This window comes from Tursiops truncatus, chromosome 5, assembly GCF_011762595.2.
Source record: "Tursiops truncatus isolate mTurTru1 chromosome 5, mTurTru1.mat.Y, whole genome shotgun sequence".
In the NCBI taxonomy this organism is placed as follows: Eukaryota; Metazoa; Chordata; class Mammalia; order Artiodactyla; family Delphinidae; genus Tursiops; species Tursiops truncatus.
The window spans coordinates 102,669,674-102,694,440 of NC_047038.1; the positions used below are offsets into that span (position 1 = coordinate 102,669,674).

A 24,767-nucleotide genomic window follows, 5' to 3' on the forward strand; every position below is an offset into this window, starting at 1 on the left:
ATTTTAACCCTGGCTTCACGACTCTAAGGAAAAAAGCAGTGTGTGATGTATTGTAGAGCCCATGGGCATAGGAATCAGATGGCTGTCAGTTTGCATGCCCCTCTGTCAGTTGCTAGCTGTCACCACTTTAAACACATTTCTTAACCTCTGACATTTTGTCTTCTCTAAAATGGCAACAGTAGTGTCTATGTCACTTACAAGGTTATTGTGGAGTTTGAAAGAAATGGTGTATATTAGTGGGTTTGACATACAGAAGACCCTAAATAAATTATCACTACTGTTGCAGTTCTCTGAACCTCCCATTTCTTCATTGTAAGGAAATAAGTGAGTTGAGCTTATTTCTGTAATTTTGGAGCCATCTCTGTATTTCCTTTCAGCTCTGAATCTCCAAGATTTAAAATAATAATTTGACCCCTTCACATACATACATCTGCTCCGATATAAAAAATATATATCGCTACTGTGGTAGGATTTTAAGTCAGATAATAACAAACATAGTATTACTGAGCACTTCCTGTATTTCAGATACTGTGCAAAGGGCTTTGCATACATAATCACATTTATTGTCATAACAAACATTATTATAATACCCATTTTACAGAAGTACTAGATAAAATTTTGAGAAATAAGTTATCTAAGAGCACACTGCTAATGAGTGACAACCTGGAAGGTCTGACCCCATAGCGCATGCTCTTAACACTCCTTGACAGAAGGCGGCACGTTTGGGCAAAGGGAAACTTGGGCTGCGGTGCAGTCACACCCACAACCTCTAGGGGGGCGCCTAGAGCTAGGCCGGCCAATCAAAGGAATCCTAAATTGGGGTGAGGGGCTGGGATGCACTCCTGCATCAACCAGTCACTGGACGCAGGCTGCCCCCTGGAAAGGGACTTATGCCATGGGAAAGTGGCTCTTTTTGCCAACATTCAGTAGCTGAAGACCTGCTTTCGTCCTGAAGGGGGGACCTAGGTGGTGCAGCACAGCATCCACCCCAGGACACCATAGACCTCCTAAAGACAGGGCTCTGAACACTCAAGGGACAGATCCCGTTTCTTTTCATTTGATGTGATTTTTCTGTCATGATACTTTACAAAGAACGTGGGTGTCAAACACATGGGACAGTTAGATGAATGGCCAGAGGTCACTGGACCTAACAAGAGACACATCCCTCAAGAAGGGGCTTCCTAAAGCAGATGGTACCTGACCCCTTATTTCAGGCAGGACAGCCAGTCCGATCACAGCCATGAGAAGCGACATTATCCCGTTTGTACAAAGTCCTGCATAGAAAGTGACTTCAACTAGACCGCGTGTTGCCCTTGTGCAAGTTTTAAAGGGCTCTCTTAAGCGAAAGCTTAAATTCGCGGATGACCCCCATCCGTGCACACTCCTGCACCCTGCAGGGTCGGAAGGCGGTCAAGCCTGGCTGCAAGTGTGAGCCCCGTGCGGGTCCGCGGCGGCGGTCACCCCGCGGGCAGGGCCAACTGCCGCGTCCAGTCTCTCCTAAACCTCCCGGACCCTCGGCTTCCCGTCCGCAAACAGGAATGGCGCTGCATTTGAAGATCCCCATCTCCCACGTAAACGTAAACGTAAACGTAAACGTGGGAGTTATCAAGTGGCGCTGGGGAAGAGAAAGAGGTGGTCTAAACTCGCGGTGCACCAGCGAAAGCTACGACCTGTGAACCCAGCGCGGCGAAAACACTTCACAGCCCGCAGACTCGCTGCCGCCTCGACCGCTCAAGCGCCTGGGAGCGGGTCCGAGGTTGATACGCGACCCCTCACTGTCTCACCTCCGCCCCACCTACCTGGCTGTGCGCTCCCGCCCCCAGGCTGCGCGGCGCCGCTACTGGTCTGACGCCCAGCTCTCACGATCCTCACTCCATCCGCTCAGCCAATGGCCGCGGCACCAGTGCTCCATTCGCGCGAGTCACACGATGCCGGCAGCTGCGCAGACCAACCACAGCACCTGGAAGGCGGGGCGGGGGCCCTCGCAAGCCAATAACGGCGGGAGGAACCGCCTGAGCGGCTGAGCCTAGCGAAGCTCGGGAGGAGACGGCAGCAGGTACAGCGGAGCGCAGGTGAGTGGCCGGGGTGGAAGAGGGTACGGCCGCTGGCCGCGGATGGAGGCCGGGATGGAGGGCGTGGCGGCGGGTACGGGTGGAAAAGGGTGAAATCCCTCAGTCAATGTCGGAACCGGGCACGGCCCTCAGCCGTCCGGGACAGTGGTCACAGCCCAGGGTGCCAGTGTGACCAGAGTTGTACAAAAGGAGGGGGGCAAGGTCAGTTTGTGTGCGCGGCGGGGCGTGCGGTTGGGAAGAGCGTCCGAGGAGGGTACTGAAGGATGAATGGGAGTTGGGCAGAGGACGTACCGGCAAGGGACGCTGTTTCGTGGGCAGAGAGGCCCAAGCGGAGGACGGTCAGAGGCCTTCTTGTAGGAATACCGAAGGTGGGGGCGAGAAGGTGAGAGAGGAGGAGAGCAGAGGCCTATGTCTTTATCAGTGGGGAGGCGCTCGCTGGAACTCTAAGGGTCTGGAGAAGGGGTGGTGAAGCCTGTCTGCTGTTTAGATAGATGCTGGCATCGTGTTCTGGAGGGAGGGTTTAAGAAAGGCACGCTTGGAGGCGCGATCCGGGCACGGCGAAGGGCAGGCACTGCTGACAGCACTCCGACAGCTAAACTTGAAGGTTACTAAGGGAATCCACAAATGACTACATTTCTTTTGTCTGAGCCTGTAGCAGGCCTCCGGTCAATCCAGTTGTGCAAGGGTGAAAAAAGGAAAAGAAAATCCACTCTTTATTTCCCTTCCCCTTTCCTCTTTAATTCCTATTTTTTGCTTCAGTTGTCAACAGTGTGTCCATTTCCCTCCCTTGAGTGTGGAGAGTAAACTCCCGAATGTTAATTAAAGCAGTTATCTCTAAATAGGGTAAGTGTGTGAAGACTTAACCCGGGCAGCAGAGATAGAGGTCTGGAACATTCTGTCCCAGATGGCTAAGTAGGTGGTGGCACCAGTTCACTGCGCGGTACAGGAGGTAGGGAGTGTGTGGGTAGGGTTGCAAGAGGCAGTGGCGGAACACGTTGGACATGTTGACGGTGACGTGCCTCTGAACTGTCTAAATTGGAGATGACCAGTAGATTTTTGGATAATCAGAACCTGGGGTTTAGGAGAGAGGCCTAGAGAGAGAGAGAGAGAGATTGTGGATATCAGCATATTCTCGCAACAGGAGCAGATTAGCTCACTCCAGATAATCTAGAATAGTTGGAAGGAGTAAAGAAAGCATCTCTGGGAAACTATTCAGCCTCAATTCTTGAGCCTTCCTTTCTCAAAAGCTGTACCACAGACTTAACTAAATCAGAAAGTGCTGTATCCTTTCTCATCTCCTGGTTGAGTCTTTGGAACTGATGTTTCCTCTATTCAAAACTATCCCCCCCCAACCCCATCGCACCCGACTTTACTCTCTTTTAATCTAGTCACCTCCCCTCCATGCTCCAGGCTTGAGTTTAGATGCCTCTTTCTCTAGGATGCCTCTTTCCCTGGGCCTCTCTGTTCTATATTTCCAACCCTTTATTGTTCTTGTCACAGATTCTGTGACAATTTGGTTACTTCTTTGTATTCCTCACTAGATTTTATGTTTTGAAGTCAGGGGTGAGGGCAGCAGGGAGCACAGTCACTACACATAGTACCACCCATTAAATCAGAGTGAATACATATGAATCCCAAGAAAGGCGGGCATTTCAAAGTGAGAAGTATCAAATCTTCCAGACTGGCCAGATAAAATAAACTCAAAAACATGTTTGTTGGATCTGGAAGCTTGGAGACTTAGTGATTTTACTTAGAGTAAATTCAGTGCATTGATTAGAATAGGAAACAGATTGTAATTGCTAGAGAATGGATGGGAAATGTGAAAATCATTTTCACATATATGTGAAATATTCCAGCCTATGTGGAATGCTCTTTCAAGGGGCTTGGGTAAACTGTGGGAATTATTCCTCTCTTACTATAATATTTATGTGCTTTATTATTTCGGATCACAGTATAGCACAATGAATGTGAGCACAGGCTCCCCCACGTAGCTTTCTTGTAATTTGGGGAAGTTACTTAATCTTTCTAAACCTCAGTTTTTCATTTGTAAAATGGGGATAATAAAAGTGCCTACCTTGAAGGTGTGGTAAGGATTAAAGTCTTTAATATAGAGAAAGCATGTAACACTCTTAGAAGTTAGTGGCCTATAGAAAGTCCTTAATAATTGTTAGCTTCTTGTAGCTACCATGTGTCAGGTCCTATGTTAAGTACTTCACGTGCATTATTTCTTGGACTCATGAGAAGAACTATATTTATATTCCCTATTTTTTCAGCTTTTTTGAGGTACAGTTGACAAAACTGTAAGATATTTCAAGTGTATGTTGTGGTGATTTGATATACATGTATATCATGAAAAGATTCCCATCATCTAGTTACTATTGTTATTCTTTACATTCTGCAGATAATAAAACTGAGGCTTAGAGAAGTGACCTAACTTGCTCAAGGTCACACAGCTAGTAACTGGTGTTGGTTTAGCATCATTAGATTTGGTAACGACCTCATGAAAAATGAGGATTGGAACAACTTTTATTTTGTAATTTAGAATATTGAAGACATTTTGGTGTGGATGGGGACCTAGATTGCAAGCACAGTGGGCCCTTGAACAACTCGGGGATTGGGGCGCCAAACCCCTGGGCTGTTGAAAATCCACACAAGTTAACTACTGATAGCCTACTGTTGACCGAAGCCTTACCGATATCATAAACAGTTGAGAAAAGAAAACGTTAAAAAATTAGGAAGAGAAAATACATTTACAGTACTGCGCTGTATTTATTGATACCGTAAGTTTATGTCTTTTTACAAGATGAATGGTCTGTCAGTACCTACATCAACATTGTCTTATATGATACAAAACACTGTGGATGTTATGAATATTACTAACACCAGACATCAAAAATGAAAAGATAATGTGAAAAAGAAATTCATATTTATTCACATGTATCAGGATTCATGCATTGATAATGAAGAAGCAGCAATATGATTGCTTTGTGGTCACCTCGTGTAGTCGATACTATTGCTTTACAGTAGCTCAGCCTATACACTAATAAATGAATCATTATAAAGTTTTATAGCATAGTATTAGTCATATCCATAATACAGTATTGGAAACATTGTTACTTTTTTAAAAAAACACTTCACTGATAATAGGCTGGTTTGCAGTAACACATTAATGTTATATTAAATATCACTCACTTTATGCCTGTGTAAGAATAGTATTTACATATATTTTATGCATTCATGACATACCTAACTTTTTCTTAATTTTTTTGATATTTCTAGGCTATGTGGTTTATCTGTGAATTTTTTCAAATTGTTGCAAGTCTCCCCAAATTTTTCCAATATATTTATTTTAAAAAATCTGAGTCTAAGGGGACCTGCACAGTTCAAACCTGTGTTATTGAAGGGTCAGCTGTAGTTGAGTGAGTTGTGTGTGTGAGAATTAACCAGTCAGAGGCTGTATGTTGATCTCTCCCTTGAGACAGAAGTTGGTTGGTCCAAAGAAAAAGAGAAAGGGAACAGTGGCTTGGGGGAGAGGTGATGGAGGTTAGGAAAACTTTTCTCAAGAAAGGAGGACTTGAGTATGTTGGGTATTTTGGGTTTTTTTTTTTGTGGTACGTGGGCCTCTCACTGTTGTGGCCTCTCCCATTGCGGAGCACAGGCTCCGGACGCGCAGGCTCAGCGGCCATGGCTCACGGGCCCAGCTGCTCTGCTGCATGTGGGATCCTCCCGGACCAGGGCGCGAACCCATGTCCCCTGCATCGGCAGGCGGACCCTCAACCACTGCGCCACCAGGGAAGTCCTTGAGTATGTTTTTAAACTTGATGGGATGAACTCAGTGAAGAGGGAAAGATGAGAAAGAGTAAGTGATGGACAAGTTCTTGATGAGGTAGGATAAGAACACAAGACCAGACAGTCTTAGAGGAGAGGGTGAGTGAGCACAGGCTGTGGCACAATAGTCCCCATGCTGTAAGTCACTTGAGAATGAGTAGGACAGAGGAATAGGAATGCAAAGTGAATTCAGAGTCCTGAGGAAGCTGGCTAAGCTTCCCAGGATCCTCTATGATAAGAGGTCTATGGGGGAAGGGGGCATTAAATACTATTAAGAGTGTCCGAGGCTTAATATATTTGTTTTTAGAGTGGCCCATCATAATTCATAAATTAGGGACATCAGTAAACATTTTTAGGAAAGTGACATTCTTCATAAGTTTTTCTGTTTTTTGATTTGGTGACCTATTAAGCTTATTTATTAAATAAGTAAAACATGCTCATGAAAAAAATTAAAATTGTAAGAAGGTATAAAATGGAAAGTAAAATCTTTCTCCTCTTCATAATCCCCCCAACCGTGTATACATATGCATTTTCTGTACATTTTCTATGTTCGTGTGTGTGTCTGTCATACGTACATATGCACGAAACTGCATAAAGTATATAACCTTTTCACAAAAATATGTGGGGTTCTTGCTATACATTCTGCAACTTGCTGTTTCACAACACTGTATCTTAGACATCTTTCTATGTAGAACGTGTAGCTCTTCCTCCTTTTATGTGGCTGTGTGTCTTTGGAAGGACCTGATAGAATTTATTTAATTCATTTCTTGTTGATGGACTTAACATTTTGTTTTACTTTTTTCTCTTTCTTTTTGCTATTATTATTTTGCTATTTTTGCAATGCTTCTTTCAGTCTTAGTGTGCTCATCTTGGTACACTTGAGTGAGAAAATTGCTGGGTCAAAAGGTATGTTCATTTTGAGTTGTAATAAATACTGTGAATTTTATAGACTAATCCTCCCATCAACAATGTACAATGGTGCCTATTTCCCCAAATTGTTACTGGGTACTGGGCATTATGAAACTTAAAGATTTTGTTTTAGGATGCATTTCCTATTTGAGTCAAATTGAACTGCTTATTTGCTTAGTAAGCATTTGTATTTATTTTTCTGTGAACCTTCCGTGAATGGTCTTTGTCATTTTTCTGTTGGGTTTTTAGGCTTTTTCTAAAGCACCCATTGTAGCCCTTTGTCATAATTTTTGGAAATATTTTTCCCAGTTTGTCATTTGATCTTTGACTTTATTTATGATTGTCTTTTTATTCACCATTATAAGTATTTAATTTTTATGAAGTCATGTTTGGCAGACTTTTTCTTTATAGATTCTTTTAGTTTTAAGTGACCCAACTATTGCTCATTGAAATTACAAGTTTTTCCTGGAGACCACACTGAAAAGTCTCTAAAGATGGCTTGAAATTTCTTATCCACTATTGTTCTTTAGATCCTGCTCTTGAAAGTTAACAGGTGACTTTGAAATCATACACCACAAATGGAGGTGATGATGACATCCTGTAGACTGGGGTTTTTAATCATGTTTAGGACCTGAGCGATTGGCACTCCTATAGTAATTTAAAAATTAATCAGAAGCATTTTAAAAACTGTTTTCTTAGAATTTCATTGTTTAGCTTGCTTATTTATATATTTATTTATTTACTTATTTTTGCAGAATTATAAGGCTGTCTGCAGAGATTTGAAAAATGGCAACAAATGAAAGTATCAGCATCTTTAGTTCAGCATCCTTGGCTGTGGAATATGTAGATTCACTTTTACCTGAGAATCCTCTGCAGGAACCATTTAAAAATGCTTGGAACTATATGTTGAATAATTATACAAAGTTCCAGATTGCAACATGGGGATCACTCATAGTTCATGAGGTCCTTTATTTCTTGTTCTGTTTACCTGGATTCTTGTTTCAATTTATACCTTACATGAAAAAGTACAAAATTCAAAAGGTGAGTATGATGGACTTGCAGTGGAGTATTGTCATTAGTCTTGTTGAATATTTTTAAGGTAAATATAACTTTATAACTCAAAATAGACTAGATCAGCGCTGTCCAATAGACATACAATGAAGCCACATGTGTAATTTTCTAGTAGAATACATTAAAAAGTAAAAAGAAATAGGGAAAATAATGTTAGCAGTATATTTTATTTAATCCAATAAATCTCAACTGTTGCATTTCAGTAAGTAATCAAAATTTAAAAGTTTTAATGGGATATGTTATATTCTTATTCTTATAATAAGTCTTTGAAATCCAGTGTATATTTTACACTAATTTCAGCCCATCTCAGTTAAGACTAGCTGTATTTAAAATGTTCAATAGCCACATTTCTAGTTGCTACCATATTGGACAGCACAACCCTAGAGCATTTATTGTTAAGGTTTCAAGAATAATTTGTTAAATTGTACCTTAAGTAGATGTGATGTTTATCTAATTTGGGTTTATAAGTTTTAATTAAAAAAATTATTTTTACTGAGATATAGTTGATATACAGTATATTAGTTTCAGATGTACAACATTGTGATTCAAAATTTTTATACATTATACTCCATTTAAAGTTATTATAAAATATTGACTATATTCTCTATGCTATACAATATATCCTTGTTACTTATCTATTGTATACATAGTAGCTTGTACTTCTTAATCCCCTACCTCTCACTCCTTCCCCCTTTCCTCTCCCTGCTGGTAACCACTAATTTGTTCTCTATATCTATGAGTCTGTTCTGTTATATTTGTTCATTTATTTTGGGGTTTTTTCCCCACATGTAAGTGATAACATACATATTTGTCTTTCTCTGACTTATTTCACTTTGCATAATACCTTCCAGGTCCATCCATGTTGTTGCATATGGCAAAATTTCATTCTTTTTTATGGCCAAGTAGTATTCCATTGTGTATATATGCCACATCTTCTTCATCCATTCATCTGTTAATGGACACTTAGGTTGCTTCCATATCTTGGCCATTGTAAAGAATGGTGCTATGAACGTTGTGGGTGTTTTCAGATTAGTGTTTTTATTTTTTTCAGATATATACCCAGGAGTGGAATTGCTGGATCATATGGTAGTTCTATTTTTAGTTTTTTGAGGAACCTCCATACTGTTTTCCACAGTGGCTGTACCAATTTAGATTTCACCAACTGTGTACTAAGTTTCCCTTTTCTTCACAACCTCGCCAGCATTTGTTATTTGTAGTCTTTTTGATTATAGCCATTCTGACAGGTGTGAGGTGAAATCTCATTGTGGGTTTTTTTGTTTGTTTGTTTTGTTTTTTTGCGGTACGCAGGCCTCTCACTGTTGTGGCCTCTCCCGTTGCGGAGCACAGGCTCCGGACACGCAGGCTCAGTGGCCATGGCTCACGGGCCCAGCCGCTCCACGGCATGTGGGATCTTCCCGGACTGGGGCACGAACCCGTGTCCCCTGCATCGGCAGGCAGACTCTCAACCACTGCGCCACCAGGGAAGCCCTCATTGTGGTTTTGATTTACATTTCCTTGATGATTAGTGGTGTTGAGCATCTTTTCATGTGCCTTTTGGCCATCTGTATGTCTTCTTTGGAAAAATGTCTGTTCAGTTCTTATGCCCATTTTTTAATCAGTTTTTTTTTTGATGTTGAATTGTATGAGCTGTTTGTATATTTTGGATATTAACCCCTAATCAGTCATATCATGTGCAAATATTTTCTCCCATTCAGCAGATTGTCTGTTTTGTCAAAGGTTTCCTTTGCTGTCCAGAAAAGCTTTTAAGTTTAATGAGGTCCCATTTGTTTATTTTTGCTTTTGTTTCCTTTGCTTTAGGAGGCAGATCCAAACAAATATTGTTACGATTTATGTCAGAGTATTCTGCCTATGTTTTCTTCTAGGAGGTTTATGGTGGTTACATACAAATTTTAAAATTATTTGTCCTAGTTCTGTGAAAAATGCCACTGGTGTTTTGATAGGGATTGCATTGAATCTGTAGATTGCCTTGGGTAGTGTGGTCATTTTAACAATATTGATTCTTCCAGTCCGTGAACACAGTATATCTTTACATCTATTTATGTCGTTTTCAGTGTCTTTGATCCGTGTCTCACAGTTTTCTGTTCTTTGTATTAATTTTGTATCCAGCAACTTTACCAAATTCATTGATGAGCTCCAGTAGTTTTCTGGTGGCATCTTTAGGATTTTCTCTGTATAGTGTAGTATCATGTCATCTGCAAACAGTAGCAGTTTTACTTCGTCCTTCCAATTTGGATTCCTTTTCTTTCTTTTTCTTGTCTGATTGCTGTGGCTAGGACTTCCAATACTATGTTGAATAAAGTGGCAAAAGTGGTCATCCTTGTCTTGTTCCTATCTTAGAGGAAATGTTTTCAGCTTTTCACCATTGAGTATGTTGTTAGCTGTGGGCTTATCATCTGTGGCCTGTATTATGTTGAGATATGTTCCTTCTGTACCCACTTTATGGAGAGGTTTTATCATACATAAATTTTAATTTTAAAATTAGCTGCAAGGGAAGGTTATGGGGATTCATGAGTATTATTTTGCACTTCACTCCAGCCCTTGATATCTCAACTCTTAAATGTATGTTAATATGCTGAGACTTTGATCAAGACTGTTAAGGTTTTGTTTTTACCCTAAATATATCATGGTAATTCTGCAGCTTTCATGTCATCCCCCCCAAAATGATGATGTTCCTAGCTTCTAGGTATTCACTTCAGTGTACTAAATGTTTCTTGAGAGCTTGCTATGCATGACAAAGTGTTGAGATATACGCAGTGCCTCTTCTCAGTTTTAAACATAGGGAAAATAGTGAACTCTAGTAATGTGTAGACTAATGAGTTTGACACAGTTCCCAGGAAGGAATCTGCACCACCTTGTTAGAAAAAGAAATGATTTGTTGACACTTGGTAAACCCACGATAGTTTCTAATGCTTACTGTTAACTTTTTTCAACAAGTCATGCCAAACTCAAACTCAAGGGCACACAGTCTTGGTGGAAAGCAGGCATCTTGGGAGTGTTCACCTAAGGAGACTGGTTTGTACTCATTGAGTCCATGGCGGGTGGCAGTCAGTGCACACATCCTCTCCGACCAGTCTCTTCTCTTTGTAGCCTCTCCCAGTGAGTCTCACTTTAAGCAAGTACTAACATTGATTCTCTCTGGGGATAGTGCAGAGGGTCAGCTGCCTGTGGACTCCAAGCCAAAGGAGGGAAGAACAAAGGGTAAAGGGAGAAGGAATTAAAAGGGCTGTGGCCTAAAGGAGAGTATCCTGTTACCGTAAATAAAGGGCACAACATTTCCAGAATACTTCTTATAAAAAGGCCTACTTTGAAAGGCAGAATTGAGTTTGGATGTCTAAGTTCTCATGCATGTTTGGAATTCTGGCTGCCACGGGTCACCCATTGGTTTATTTATGGGGCTGATTTGTTGTATGGCTGTCCAGGCCAAAGTATCCCTGTCTGTCTTCTGCCCTCTACAGTTGACTCACTGGTCAGAGGTGGTAACTTTTTCAGAGAGAGAAAGGCCTGTTTCATTCAAGGTTTTATGAAGACTTTAGAATAAAATGTGGCAAAAGAAAGGACGAAGTAATCTAGTTTACAACTAGTTACTGATAAACAGAGATCGAAAGCCTTCAAGTCTGTACTTAGCATGTCTTCCTTGACTTTCACAACCATTAAGGTCCCTACTTTGAGATTTTTTGATACTAAAATTAGTTGTGAAGATAATCAGTACAAGTTTTCACAATATAAGGGGGTTTAAAAACAAGCCAAAAAATCAGTGTACACAGGTTTACACATTTTAAAGGCAGATACCCTGAAACAGTGAGGGTACAAGGAAAAAGTTGCTGGTGGAGCTAACACTGAAAACTCTGCTTTGAAACAGAATAGACAGCTAATGCACATGCTTGCTACTGGGGAGAATATTCACAGGAATGAGAGAGTAATGAAGTAGACCTTGCAGGATTTTTTTAAGTCTTACGTCTTGATAATTCTCTAGGGATTTTCCTCAAGGATTTATACACTAAAAACATTCTGTCTGAAGTCTGTGGGCCTGGTAAACAGTAAAACATGTGATTTTTTAGTTACAGTTGATTCATTTTTGTGTTAATTTCTGCAGCTACATCAGTATTAGAGTCTAGCCAGGATATCACAAGTCAGTTAAACATAGTTCTAGGGGAAAAAGAGTGCCTTTGCCGGCCCAAGCCAGAATCTTCCGTTTATTTTGTCCCCAATCACAGACTGGAAGTTTGGAGGAGCGGGGTCAGATCATGCTCAGAGTAGAAATAGACAATTATAAATTATCTCGCCTAATTTCCTCATTTTATTGTTGAGCAGACTGAGATGTGAGCTTCACAGAGCCCCAGAGGTTAGAGCCAGCTCTCCAGACTGATTACCAGTTGAATGCTGTTTCTTTTTTGTCAGGGAAGGTAACTCTCCCAAAGAATTTCAAGAACAACACTGCAACCCTAGACTTTAGTTAGTCCAAGTTCCGCTAATAACTGCGTGTGTGATCCTGGGCAGGAAGGTTGACCTCTGGGCCTCTGCTGAGGTCAGTGGTTTCATCCTTGGGATATTACAGTTCAGTTAAAACACTTGCATTGGTAAGTTTCTGAATTTTTAGGTAAGGACATTTAAAACAAAGCAGTAACTATTTATTATCACCATCTTTTTGTAAAACCAAAAGCACTTTTTAACTAATTGCACCCCTTTAAATTGAATAAATTTTAGACTTTTATATATGGCTTTTTAAGCAAGTCGATAATCCTGATGAGGTTTTGTGAACGTTTCACTACAGTAATCTCACTTCCTCATTTTGACTTTAATCTGTGAACTTCATCTGTGGGCAGTAGCTCTCCGTTCTTTGGGAACCACTGGACACATTTGTTTTCTAAGTTCTTCCAGCTCAGAGAGTTTCTAATTCTGTCAATGTATAAGAACAAAAATGCACTTATTTCTGGGAATGAAAACCGCTGAATGGCTGGCAGTGTTGAGGTACCTGTGTAATAAGGCTTCCAATGCTATGTGTGCAGCTGCCTCAGCAATTGGGAGAACCCAACTGTGATCTTAGCGTAACACATTTCTTCCTCTGGCATTCCTGATAAAAGAAGTAAATGATCTGTGAGCAGCAAAGACAAGAGTTATTTGTTCTGTAGTGCTCCTTTGGTTTGTAGAGATCATTGGGACCATTATGCCTGGGTTTGTCTATTGACAATTTCTTCACCTATTTAAAGTAGTGATAATATCGATAGTTGTCAAGGTTTTAGAAGTGCGTGTGTGTGTGTGTGTGTGTGTGTGTGTGTGTGTTGTGGTTCCTGGACCTTAGTTACTGTAACACAGCAATTATAATATAGAATTCACATAACATAGGATTAATTAAATAACATAAACTTAAGTCCCCATATAAACGTTAGAGAAAAAGCTAGGAATTTACTTCTAGTTTTCAGGTGAAACTCCTGATAGCAGAGGCTAATACTAAATATTTTGATTTTTTTCTCCATAGGATAAACCAGAAACGTGGGAAAATCAATGGAAATGTTTTAAAGTACTTCTCTTTAATCACTTTTGTATCCAGCTTCCTTTGATTTGTGGAACCTATTATTTTACAGAGTATTTCAATATTCCTTATGATTGGGAAACAATGCCAAGATGGTATGTAGATGAAGATTTGCTTTTTATACTCAGTCATGGTTTATCATTCAATTAAAATATCCTTAATGTTATTTTCTTTCTTCATTGGGTCAGTGTTTGTTTCTTCTAAACTTTGGAAATAAATAAAATGTAGAAAAGTAAACCGTAACAGAAACTTAAAATGTCCCCATTTTTATATGTTTCTATATTTTAGTGTAATATTTTTATTGGAAGGTGAGTTTCTTGCATCAGAAGTTTCCATAGCATCCATTATATGATTGTGTACAGATACACATGCTTATGCCAAGAAAAAATATATTGCATTGTAAGTCTAAAATGAAAGAAAAAATGAGAGAATAGTTTGTGAAGTTTATAAAAATTATGTCCATACAGACAGAAACATATATTATCTGAGCATAAATATTTGTGTTCAAATACTATTTGTATTCAACTGTCTGTTCTGACTTAACCTGAATACAGATGTACAGTATATAGATATGTGCTTTTCCTATTACTGTATATTCAACATATAAAAGAATTTCTGTGTATGTGTTCATATGTATATAAAATATATTTTGCCCATTGCACTTATATGCTTCTCTTTGTCAGGACAAAAACGATGATTTTACTCTTATTAATCTTAATTCAAGTCCTTTATCAATGTTACTCTTTTCCTAGAAATTTTGAGTTTTGTTTCTTAACTCTGACTTTATACCTGTGACTTTTTTTTAAGCGAATTAGAATTGGTATAGTGGTCAGCTTCTTTAACCCTTCTTCAGGTGGTATCATATAGGTAGCTTGCATCTATATGTATTGTTTTGAGAATTTGTTGATCAATAAAACCAGTTAGGTCAAGCTGGTATTTGCTTTTATGCAGTGTCTCCAGCAGTGATCCCAGGTAAAAGTCTAGATTGTTTAAGTAAAAGTTATTTAATCCTCATTACAGTATTTTCATCTTAAAGGTACATGCTTTTGGCAAGATGCCTTGGCTGTGCAGTGATTGAGGATACCTGGCACTATTTCCTGCATAGGCTCTTACACCACAAAAGAATATATAAGCATATTCATAAAATTCATCATGAGTTTCAGGTATGTTAGAACTATATTTAATCCATTTTTTTCTATTAGAGGCAAAAATGTCATTTAAAAAAAAGTCTCCTGGACTTTAAAAAAAATTGTCAGTGATGTTTTTATTTCTTTTTCCTTTGGCATGATTGTTAAGAATATAATACACACACACCTAAACACAAAGGGAGTTCTACAGATTTTCTTTAATATCTTAATTTCATGGTAAATTGAGACCTGAAAGAAAAATGTTACGTGAAATCGTTCATTTTTGTCTTTGGGTCCAGAGCACTATCCTCACACAGTTGGGTCCCTGGCAGTTTGATAGAGGCCTCTAGTGCTGTTAAGGTCATTTAAGTGGGAACCCAAAACAACAAACCTTGAATCGTTAAATTCCTAAAACAATTTCCAAGTTAGTTTTAACACATTTCCACATAATTGCTAACTCCTTCCCACAAAACAGTGATTTTTATCAGAACTGCTTTGATGTTAGCTTTGTTGAATTTATTATTTTGGTATGTTCTGCATTGATCCTAATTACATGATATGATAAACCAAACATCCCTTTCTTGGCAGAACAAATTCAGGTGCATAAACCAAAATTAGAATTCAAGTCAATTGTTTAATGCCTTTATCTCACACCATCAAAGACAGCTATTAAAATAGATTGTTTTAAGGACATCCCTAGACCTTTTAATGTTTGGTAAGAACAAAAAAAAATTTTATTGAGAATTACTGTTAATGTTTATATATGTATGACTAGATATATAGTTGATCCTCAGTATCCATGGGTTCTGAATTCATGAATTCAACCAACCGAGGATTGAAAATATTTGGGAAAAAAATTCCAGAAAGTTCCAAAAGGCAAAACTTGAATTTGCCTCGAGTGGACAACTATTTACATAACGTTTAAATTGTATTTACAACAATTACACAGCATTTACATTGTATTAGATATTACAAATAATCTATAGATGATTTAAAGTATATGGGAGGATGTTCATAGGTTATATGCAAATACTGCTCCATTTTATATAAGGGACTTGAGCATCCTTGGAGTTTGGTATCCATGGGGGTCCTGGAACCAATCCCCCTGGGATACCTAGGGATGACTAGGTATATGTTATGATATATCATAACATATAGAAGAGATATAATTTTATAAAACGATATACATAAATAAATTAGAATATATATATTAGGGTTCTCCAAAGAAACAAAATCAATAGGAGACACACACACACACATACACACACACACAGATTTATTTTAAGGAACTGGTTCATGCACTTGTGGGGGCTGGTGAATCAAATCTGTAGGGCAGCTCACAGGTTGGAAACGCAGGTGAGAGTTGATGTTGCAGGCCTGGATCTCAATTCCTTAGGGCAGCAGGCTGGAAACCAGGCAGGGTTTCTGTATTGTAGTCTTGAGAATTCCATTTTTCTTGGGAAGCATCAGTCTTTGCTTTTAAGGCCTTCATCTGATTGGATGAAGCTCACCTGGGTTATGGAGGGTCCTCTTCTTTACTCATGGTCTACTGACTTAACTGTTAATCACATCTAAAAAAGACCTTCACACCAGCATCTAGACTGGTGTTTGACCAAGCAGCTGGGCACCGTGGCCTAGATAAGTTGACACATAAAATTAACCATCACTGAATTCTTACTTATTTTAGGCTCCATTTGGAATGGAAGCTGAATATGCACATCCTCTGGAAACCTTAATTCTTGGAACTGGATTTTTCATTGGAATCATGCTTTTATGTGATCATGTTATTCTTCTTTGGGCCTGGGTAACCATTCGTTTGATAGAAACTGTTGATGTCCATAGGTAAGCTATGGTTTCTATTCAGGTAAAAGTATCATAAAATATCCTTTTTTCATGGTCATAGATTATCTTTATTTCTCTTTTTTTTTAATTGAAATGTAACTGACATGTAACATTGTGCTTTAGGTGTGCAACATAATGGTTGATATATGTATATATTGCAAAATGCTCACCACACTGTTCATCTCTACACAGAGTTACAAATTCGAGAACTCTTAAGATCTACTCTCTTAGCAACTTTCAGATTCACAGGATTGTTGATTTCAGCCTCCATGCTGTACATTACATGTCCAAGACTTATTCATCTTATAACTGGAAGTTCATACCTTTTGACCACCTTCACCCATTTCATGCACCGTAATCATTGTCATAGGTTATCTTTTTTCCTAAGTAGAGTAATAGGAGAAGTTAACCTTGTTAATGTTACTATTTTTAATAAACAGGAGAACATAATTGGATAAAAGTTCAAATCATAATTTTTGGGTTTTTTTACATTCCTATCTATGGCTGTAGTCATTTTTATGGTGAGAGTATATTCATGTATCATTTGAGAAAATGAAATAAAATTCTGATAAGTGCTGCAGAACTGCCCTCCAAAAGGGCCCCTCTCTACACGCCCAGCAGGAACCTGTAAGAATGCTTTCCCTGCACCCAACACCCTTTGCAAACTGAACATTACAGTCTTGTTAATCTTGGTCAGTAGGAGGGCAGAGAGCCTTCAGGGTTATGCACTGCATTCCCCAGGGGCTGGTGAGGCTGCATGGCTGTCTTTGTTCTGGGTTTTTTCTTTTTTATTCCCAGTCTCCCGATTCATCCCACCACCACCACCTCACCCCGCCGGCTTAGTGTCTACGTTTGTTCTCTACATCTGTGTCTCTATTTCTGCCTTGCAAACCTGGTTCATCTGTACCATTTTTCTAGATTCCACATACATGCGTTAATATACGATGTTTGTTTTTCTCTTTCTGACTTACTTCACTCTGTATGACAGTCTCTAAGTCCATCCACGTATCTGCAAAGGATCCAATTTCATTCCTTTTATGGCTGAGTAATATTTCATTGTATATATGTACCACATCTTCTTTATCCATTCCTCTGTCGATGAACATTTAGGTTGTTTCCATGACCTGGCTATTGTAAACAGTGCTGCACTGAACATTGGGGTGCATGTGTCTTTTTGGATTATGGTTTTCTCTGGGTATATGCCCAGTAGTGGGATTGCTGGGTCATATGGTAATTCTATTTTTAGTTTCTTAAGGAACCTCCATACTGTTCTCCTTAGTGGCTATATCAGTTTACATTCCCACCAACAGTGCAAGAGGGTTACCTTTTTTCCACACCCTCTCCAGCATTTGTTGTTTGTAGATTTTCTGATGATGCCCATTCTAACTGGTGTGAGGTGATACCTCATTGTAGTTTTGATTTGCATTTCTCTAATAATTAATGATGTTGAGCAGCTTTTCATGTGCTTCTTGGCCATCTGTATGTCTTCTTTGGAGAAATGTCTATTTAGGTCTTCTGCCCATTTTTGGATTGGGTTGTTTGTTTTTTTAATAGTGAGCTGCATGAGCTGTTTATATATTTTGGAGATTAATCCTTTGTCTGTTGATTTGTTTGCAAATATTTTCTCCCATTCTGAGGGTTGTCTTTTCATCTTGTTTATAGTTTCCTTGGCTGTGCAAAAGCTTTTAAGTTTCATTAGGCCCCATTTGTTTATTTTTTTAAATTTTCCATTACTCTAGGAGGTGGATCAAAGAAGATTGTGCTGTGATTTATGTCAAAGAGTGTTCTTCCTATGTTTTCCTCTAAGAGTTTTATAGTGTCCTGTCTTAACATTAGGTCTTTAATCCATATTGAGTTTATTTTTGTGTATTGTTGTTGGGGAGTGTTCTAATTTCATTCTTTTACATGTAGCTGTCCAGTTTTCCCAGCACCACTTACTGAAGAGACTGTCTTTTCTCCATTGTATATCCTTGCCTCCTTTGTCATAGATTAGTTGAACATAGGTGTGTGAGTTTATCTCTGGGCTTTCTATCCTGTTCCATTAACCTATATCTCTGTTTTTGTGCCAGTACCATACTGTCTTGATTACTGTAGCTTTGTAGTATGGACTGAAGTCAGGGAGTCTGATTCCTCCAGCTCCGTTTATTTCCCTCAAGACTGCTTTGACTATTTGGGGTCTTTTGCGTCTCCATACAAATTTTAAGATTTTTTGTTCTACTTCCTTAAAAAATGCCATTGGTAATTTGATAGGGATTGCTTTGAATCTGTAGATTGCTTTGAGTAGTATAGTCATTTTAACAATATTGATTCTTCCAATCCAAGAACATGGTGTATCTCTCCATCTGTTTGTGTCATCATTGATTTCTTTCATCAGTGTCTTATAGTTGTCTGAGTACAGGTCTTTTACCTCCTTAGGTAGGTTTATTCCTAGGTATTTTATCCTTTTTGGTGCAATGGTGAATGGGAGATTGTTTCCTTAATTTCTCTTTCTGATCTTTCATTGTTAGTGTATAGGAATGTAAGAGATTTCTGTGCATTAATTTTGTATCCTGGGACTTTACCAAATTCATTGGTTAACTCTAGTAGTTTTCTGGTGGCATCTTTAGGATTATCTGTGTATAGTATCATGTCATCTGCAAACAGTGACAGTTTTACTTCTATTTTGCAATTTGTATTCCTTTTATTTCTTTTTCTTCTCTGATTGCCATAGCTAGGACTTCCAAAGTTATGTTGAATAATAGTGGTGAGAGTGGACATCCTTGTGTTGTTCCTGATCTTAGAGGAAATGCTTTCAGTTTTTCACCATTGAGAATGGTGTTTGCTGTGGGTTTGTCGTATATGGCCTTTATTATGTTGAGGTAGGTTCCCTCTGTGCCCACTTTCTTGAGAGTTTTTATCATAAATGGGTGTTGAATTTTGTCAAAAGCTTTTTCTGCATCTCTTGAGATGATCATATGGTATTTATTCTTCAATTTGTTAATATGGTGTATCACATTGATTGATTTGTGTATATTGAAGAATCCTTGCATCCCTGGGCTAAATCCTTTTAGCCCAGGATAAAAGGATTTTATCCTTTGATCTGTCCATTGGTGTAAATGAGGTGTTAAAGTCCCCCACTATCATTGCGTTACTGTCGATTTCCTCTATTATAGCTGTTAGTATTTGCCTTATGTATTGAGGTGCTTCTATGTGGGATGCTTATATATTTATAATTGTTATATCTTCTTCTTGGATTGATCCCTTGATATTGTGTAGTGTCCTTCCTTGTCTCTCATAACATTCTTTATTTTAAAGTCTACTTTATCTGATATGAGTATTGCTACTCCAGCTTTCTTATGATTTCCATTTGCATGGAATATCTTTTTCTGTCCCCTCACTTTCAGTCTGTATGTGTCCCTAGGTCTGAAGTGGATGTCTTGTAGACAGCATATATATGGGTTTTGTTTTTGTATCCATTCAGGGAGCCTGTGTCTTTTGGTTGGAGCTTTTAATCCATTCACATTTAAGGTAATTCTTGATATTTATGTTCCTATTACCATTTTCTTAATTGTTTGGGCATTGTTTTTGTAGGTCCTTTTCTTCTCTTGTGTTTCCCACTTAGAGAAGTTCCTTTAGTGTTTCCTGTAGAGCTGGTTTGGTGGTGCTGAATTCTCTTAGCTTTTGCTTATTGTAAAGCTTTTGATTTCTCTGTTGAATCTGAACGAGATCCTTGCCAGGTAGAGTAACCTTGGATGTAGGTTCTTCCCCTTCATCATTTTAACTATATCATGCCACTCCCTTCTGGCTTGTAGAGTTTCTGCAGAGAAATCAGCTGTTAACCTTATGGGGTGACCTTGTATGTTATTTGTCGTTTTTCCCTTGTTGCTTTTTTTTTTTTTTTTTTTAATGTTGAGTCTTCTTTTAATTAATTTATTTTTATTTTTGGCTTGTTGGGTCTATGTTTCGGTGCGAGGGCTTTCTCTAGTTATGGCAAGCGGGGGCCACTCTTCATCGCAGTGCACGGGCCTCTCACTGTCGTGGCCTCTCTTGTGGAGCGCAGGCTCAGTAGTTGTGGCTCATGGGCCTAGTTGCTCCGCGGCATGTGGGATCTTCCCAGACCAGGGCTCGAACCCATGCCCCCTGCATTAGCAGGCAGATAATCAACCACTGCGCCACCAGGGAAGCCCTCCCTTGTTGCCTTTTTTTTTTTTTTTTTTTTTTCCGGTACATGGGCCTCTCACTGCTGTGGCCTCTCCCGTTGTGGAGCACAGGCTCCGGACGCACAGGCTCAGCGGCCATGGCTCACGGGCCCAGCCACTCCGCGGCATGTGGGATCTTCCCGGACTGGGTCACAAACCCATGTCCCCTGCATCGGCAGGCGGACTCTCAACCACTGCGCCACCAGGGAAGCCCCCTTCTTGCTTTTAATAATTTTTCTTTGTCTTTAATTTTTGTCAATTTGATTACTATGTGTCTTGGCATGTTTCTCCTTGGGTTTATCCTGCCTGGGGCTCTCTGCGCTTCCTGGACTTGCGTGGCTCTTTCCTTTCCCATGTTAGGGAAGTTTTCGACTGTAATCTCTTCAGATATCTTCTTGGGTCCTTTCTCTCTTCTCCTTCTGGGACCCCTATAATTCAAATGTTTGTGCATTTAAGGTTGTCCCAGAGGTCTCTTAGGCTGTCTTCATTTCTTTCTGGTCTTTATTCTGTTTCGTGGCAGTGAATTCCACCATTCTACCTTCCAGATCACTTATCCATTCTTCTGCCTCAGTTATTCTGCTGTTTATTCCTTCTAGTGTATTTTTCATTTCAGTTATTGTATTATTCATCTCTGTTTGTTTGTTCTTTTATTCTTCTAGGTCTTTGTTAAACATTTCTTGTCTCTTCTTGATCTTTGCCTCCATTCTTTTTCCAAGGTCCTGGATCATCTTCACTATCATTATTCTTAATTCTTTTTCTGGAAGGTTGCCTATCTCCACTTCATTTAGTTGTTTTTCTGGGGTTTTATCTTGTTCCCTTCATCTGGTACATAGTCCTCTGCCTTTTCATTTTGTCTGTCTTTCTGTGAATATGGTTTTCATCCCACAGGCTGCAGGATTGTAGTTCTTCTTGCTTCTGCTGTCTGCCCTCTGGTGGATGAGGCTGTCTAAGAGGCTTGTGCAAGCTTCCTGATGGGAGGGACTGGTGGTGGGTAGAGGTGGGTGTTGCTCTGTGGGCAGAGCTCACTAAAACTTTAATCCATTTGTCTGTTGAAGGGTGGGGCCGAGTTCCCTGCCTGTTGGTTGTTTGGCCTGAGGCAGCACTGGAGCCTAGAGGCTCTTTGGTGGGGCTAATGGCAGACTCTGGGAGGGCTCACACCAAGGAGTGCTTCCCAGAACTTCTGCTGCCAATGTCATTGTCCCCACAGTGAGCCACAGCCACCCTCCGCCTCTGCAGGAGACCCTCTAACACTAGCAGGTACATCTAGTTCAGTCTCCTATGGGGTCAGTGCTCCTTCCCCTGGGTCCTGATGCACACACTACTTTGTGTGTGTCTTCCACGAGTCGAGCCTCTGTTTCCCACAGTCCAATTGAAGTCCCACAGTCAAATCTTGCTAGCCTTCAAAGTCTGAATCTGGGACTTCCTCCTCCCATTGCTGGACCCCCAGGTTGGGAAGCCTGATGTGGGGCTCAGAACCTTCACTCCAGTGGGTGGACTTCTGTGGTATAAGTGTTCTCTGGTTTGTGAGTCACCCACCCAGCGGTTATGGGTTTTGATTTTATTGTGATTGTGCCCCTCCTACCATCTCATTACAGCTTCTCCTTTGTCTTTGGATGTGGGGTATCTTGTTTGGTGAGTTCCAGTGTCTTCCTGTCAATGATTGTTCAGCAGTTAGTTGTGATTCCAGTGCTCTCACAAGAGGGAGTGAGAGCATGTCTTTCTGCTCAACCTGTCTTTGTGCTTGTTGACCAACAGTAATTTTTTCTTTGAATTACCATTTTATATCATTTGCCAGTTTTTCTGTTAAGGCTATACGTTTTATAACCTATTGGTTCATGTGTAAGCTTTGTTTGTTACCTATGTTGTAAATATTTTCTCTCCATCTGTCATTTGAATTTTAACTCTTGATGGTTCTTTTGCAGTTGTGAAGTTTTAAATTTTTATGTAGTAAAATCTGTCAGTTTTTTTTTTTACATCTTTATTGGAGTATAATTGCTTTACAATGGTGTGTTAGTTTCTGCTTTATAACAAAGTGAATCAGTTATACATATACGTATGTTCCCATATCTCTTCCCTCTTGCGTTTTGGATTTCATGCCTTGCAGAGTCTTCCTGAAACATTGTTCAAATGAAAATATTCTTGTTGTTTTCTTAAAAATTTGGTTAAATACTGTAATTCAGGAGCAGCAATTACTTTATCCTTCTGTAATGAACCTAAACCTAACTCTTACTTGAAAAAAATATTGAAACATCCACCGAATGGATTCACTGAATAAAACATTTGTGTACTCCACTGCCCAGCACTGATGAAAACTGCTTGTGATATGTTCATATTTCACATGCTTCCTTTCTGTTGATTGGAAGGCATTTTTTGGTAAATTATTTCTATTAAATGCCTTTTCAAATTCCTAATATCCTAATTTTTCATCATTTAAAAATGATTATATATTTATTGCATTTTTATTTGGGAATTTTCATCTGTGAAAGCAGAATATGAAATTCTAGGAATTGTTTCTGAGTCACTAAAGTAGCAAAATTAATGCTTCTAGTCTTAGGCAGAAAAGTGGTAGATGGTGTTTCCTTCAATCTTTCCTTCCATCGCTCTTTTCTCCTTCCTTCCCCCTTCATACTCCTTAAGGATGGGAAGGATTGGGGTGATTCAGACTGGTATAATTGTAGATATCAGATTTTAGACTTGTAGTTAGAAATAAAGGTGGGTACTCTAGAAGAAGTTGCAAAACAGTAATCCTCAGGTTTAACCTTTGTAATGCTTGGTACTAATTTTATATAACTTTAACTAAAAAAAATATGTAGTATTATGGGTGTTACAAACTATGGTGAGAAAGTCCTCTAAAACAGAAAAAAAAAAAGTCATGAAAATCTATGTCTAAAGATTCATTACTATAACCCCTCTTTCATCCCCTGATGTGTAATATTAATGTCTATTAATTGTTGAAGGTGTTTTTAAATTTCTTAAAGTGGTTTCTAGAATATGCACCATTTGCTGTGAGTTTTTGTCTTTTGTAAACATGTCAGAAATAAGTGACTTAGGTAAAGTGGAATGTTATTTGAATAGTTAACAAGCATATTACTATCAATGAAAATGTCGATTAAGGTGTATTTACTTTCTTAATACTCCTTATCATTTTTATTTCAGTGGTTATGACATTCCTCTCAACCCTTTAAATCTCATTCCTTTCTATGCTGGTTCTCGGCATCACGATTTCCACCACATGAACTTCATTGGAAACTATGCTTCGACATTTACATGGTGGGATAGACTTTTTGGAACAGACTCTCAATTTATTGCCTACATTGAGAAAACGAAGAAGGTTGAGAAAAAGACTGAATAAGCATCTCACATAAACCTTCCTGCAGATACACATTTCCTGAATTGAAGCTAGTAGCTAACATTGCTTCTGGGGAGTGGAAATAAACATGTGTCTTGGTTGCTAAGTGATAAAAAGAACATTAACAACTTTTAATTATCTTCCTAGTGGGAACTTTTATATGTTTAAGTACAGTTTCCCTGAGGAACCTTTAAAGGCCATGTTGCTAACTTTACAAAAAGGATTTAAGTAATGGAAGGAATATTAATGTATGTCTTTTTCCCAAGTTGTACCATAGGCCTGAAGCTGAAATTGGTCTTCAAACCTTTTAAATATATAGTGACCATTTCAAGAACTCTTAGTAGTACTGAACTTTAAATACTATTTTGGAATTTGCTTAAAGATCAGATGCCATGGGTTGAACCACACCAATCTGTATAGTGTGAGTGAGTGCTAACTCTGAAATAGCCAGCACCGGGAATTTCTGCTCGTATCTGGAGCTGACCAGTTTGGGGTGATTCTCTTTCTGAGAAGTCCTTTTTGACTGTAATGTACTACTCTTATCTATAAATTAAGGCATTTCTGAAAGACTATTTTAGTCTAAAGGTTTTCGGGTTACTTGAATTTTTTAAACATTGAGCTTTATTTCTGCTATTTACCCTTTCTTTTTTGTATATCAAGTTTTCATTATACTTAAAGCTGTATCTTGAAACTTTGTGTACTGACTTGCTGTATTTGCACTTGGAGCTATTGAAATAAATGTGATTTTGTTTGATTATTTGGTTTCCAATTTTGAACATCATTTGTCACCTTTTATTCTTATCAGGAAATGTATAGAAATCACTAAATTATTAAATTTTG

At 39.0% G+C, this 24,767-nt stretch overlaps 1 protein-coding gene across 2 annotated transcripts; it reads left to right on the top strand.

The window, feature by feature from the left end:
• The first annotated feature begins 1,954 nt into the window (after positions 1-1,954).
• On the top strand, positions 1,955-24,684 carry MSMO1 (methylsterol monooxygenase 1). Of its 2 annotated transcripts, none has more exons than XM_019926714.3 (6): positions 1,955-2,072; positions 7,565-7,850; positions 13,378-13,526; positions 14,468-14,594; positions 16,246-16,400; positions 23,735-24,684. In XM_019926714.3, exons 2-6 carry the CDS (start codon positions 7,596-7,598, stop codon positions 23,928-23,930), a joined length of 882 nt encoding a protein of 293 aa, XP_019782273.1. In that variant the 5' UTR covers positions 1,955-2,072; positions 7,565-7,595; the 3' UTR covers positions 23,931-24,684. The 2 variants fall into 2 exon arrangements, with proteins under 2 accessions (XP_019782273.1, XP_019782272.1); XM_019926713.3 differs by lacking the exon at positions 1,955-2,072 and adding an exon at positions 2,322-2,454.
• Positions 24,685-24,767: the final 83 nt, after the last annotated feature.

What these genes read in the sequence shown, in the direction of transcription:
- MSMO1 (XM_019926714.3), top strand. Translation starts at nt 7,596, where the DNA reads ATGGCAACAAATGAAAGTATCAGCATCTTTAGTTCAGCATCCTTGGCT. An exon ending in AAAAGTACAAAATTCAAAAG is followed by an intron (nt 7,851 to 13,377) that starts GTGAGTATGATG and finishes TTTTCTCCATAG; the next exon opens with GATAAACCAGAAACGTGGGA. An exon ending in TGGGAAACAATGCCAAGATG is followed by an intron (nt 13,527 to 14,467) that starts GTATGTAGATGA and finishes TTCATCTTAAAG; the next exon opens with GTACATGCTTTTGGCAAGAT.